The sequence below is a fragment of the Brassica oleracea genome, chromosome C1 (assembly GCF_000695525.1).
Source record: "Brassica oleracea var. oleracea cultivar TO1000 chromosome C1, BOL, whole genome shotgun sequence".
Classification (NCBI taxonomy): Eukaryota; Viridiplantae; Streptophyta; class Magnoliopsida; order Brassicales; family Brassicaceae; genus Brassica; species Brassica oleracea.
In genome coordinates, this window is record NC_027748.1 from 11,591,844 (window position 1) to 11,593,404 (window position 1,561).

General features: G+C 37.5%; 1 protein-coding gene across 1 annotated transcript; it reads left to right on the forward strand.

The window, feature by feature from the left end:
- The first annotated feature begins 748 nt into the window (after positions 1-748).
- LOC106344896 lies at positions 749-1,330 on the forward strand. Its single transcript, XM_013784193.1, has one exon. It carries the CDS (start codon positions 824-826, stop codon positions 1,151-1,153), a length of 330 nt encoding a protein of 109 aa, XP_013639647.1. The 5' UTR covers positions 749-823; the 3' UTR covers positions 1,154-1,330.
- Positions 1,331-1,561: the final 231 nt, after the last annotated feature.

Consider the following 1,561-nt stretch of genomic DNA (forward strand, 5'->3'; position numbering starts at 1 on the left):
TGCTTTACATCGAAATAATTACGTGGGCTTTACGACGAAGTCTTACGTGGCGTTTACGACGAATCCTTTCCCTGCGCTTTACGAGGAATATATTTCGTCGTAAACGTAACGAGTCGTTTACGACGAAACCTCCGTTACGACGGACGTTTAACAACGAAACGTCTTTCGACGTTAATTCGTCGTAACACCCCGTTTACGACGAATTTACAACGAATACTGCCCTAGTAAAAAATATGTTTTCTTGTAGTGACAACCAAATAGCTGACATCTTCACAAAACCTCTCTATTCTCCTCAGTTTTACTCTCTTGTGGGCAAGATGGCACTTAAATCTATATACTTGCCATCTTGAGGGGGAATATTAGAGTATGAATGTGGTTTAAATGGTTTATTTCGGTTTAGTTGTCAGTTAGACTTAGACCGAGAACCTTATCACTATATAAGTGACGTTGTACACATTTGGTTGACTAAGATGAATACGAGAGAAAGTTTGTTACATTATCTTTTTCGTTTATTTCTTTCTCTCTAAGCTCTAACAGTGAGAAATGAATCCAAGACTACTTAGTAAGTTGGTATATACTAAGATTTGAATGAGAGCAATAACAAGAGTCACAAAGGGGTGTTACATGTGGGATATATGCATGTGATGCCAAACATTTGGCAGACAAGTGCACATGCCCAAGCGTTAAAAACGTTAATTACAATCCCCACCAGCTGTAATATTTTATATTAGGATCTGGACCACATTTATAGATGGCATAACTCATAACTAGAGTCCATCTATTAAATCGTAAATCAGGTCAAGAAAAAAAAAGATAGCACACCATGAGTGGCTACTCCAAAATGGATTCAGCAGATCAGAAACCCAACCCGGTCGATCACCAGACACAGAAACCAGATCCGGAACCTGCTGGGATGAAACCTAGGCTGAGCAGGAACAGGTCGGTGGCTGCATCAGAGCATCCGAATCACTCACCAATGAAGCCTGCTGTGTCTATGATGAGAAGATCTTCGTCTGTCAGCTCTGCCACCACGTGGCCTCTTCCTTTCAACGAAGGAGATGATAAAGAGAAGGTCCATGAGAAGAAGAAGGGCAACAACATCAAGAAAAAAGCATTCGTTAAGGCTTGTAAGCGATTCTTTGGGATCTCTTAAATGTTTTTCCTCTCTAGTCTCTATCTACCATATTATATAGATCTGAATGTTTTTTTTTCCGTTAAAAGTCTTATCGCTTTTTATGAAACGTTTAATACAAGAACATGTTCCTTATATAACTGTTATCGTCTGTTTTGAATATTCGATCTGTGATTTTGACTTATGTCCCTTTTTTTTCTTTATGTATCACAATGATCTTTCATTGAAACACACACACTGTTAGGAAACGTAATGAATATCTTCTTGTATTGATAATTGAATTTATCAACCAACATATACATATACACATAGAGATTTAACTTAGGTTCCAACAGACTGGATCGATTACAAACTAAATGTGTAAATACATTTTTGTATAGACAAATAGTATATTCAAAGATGTGGAATATATTCGTCATACAAAACGAC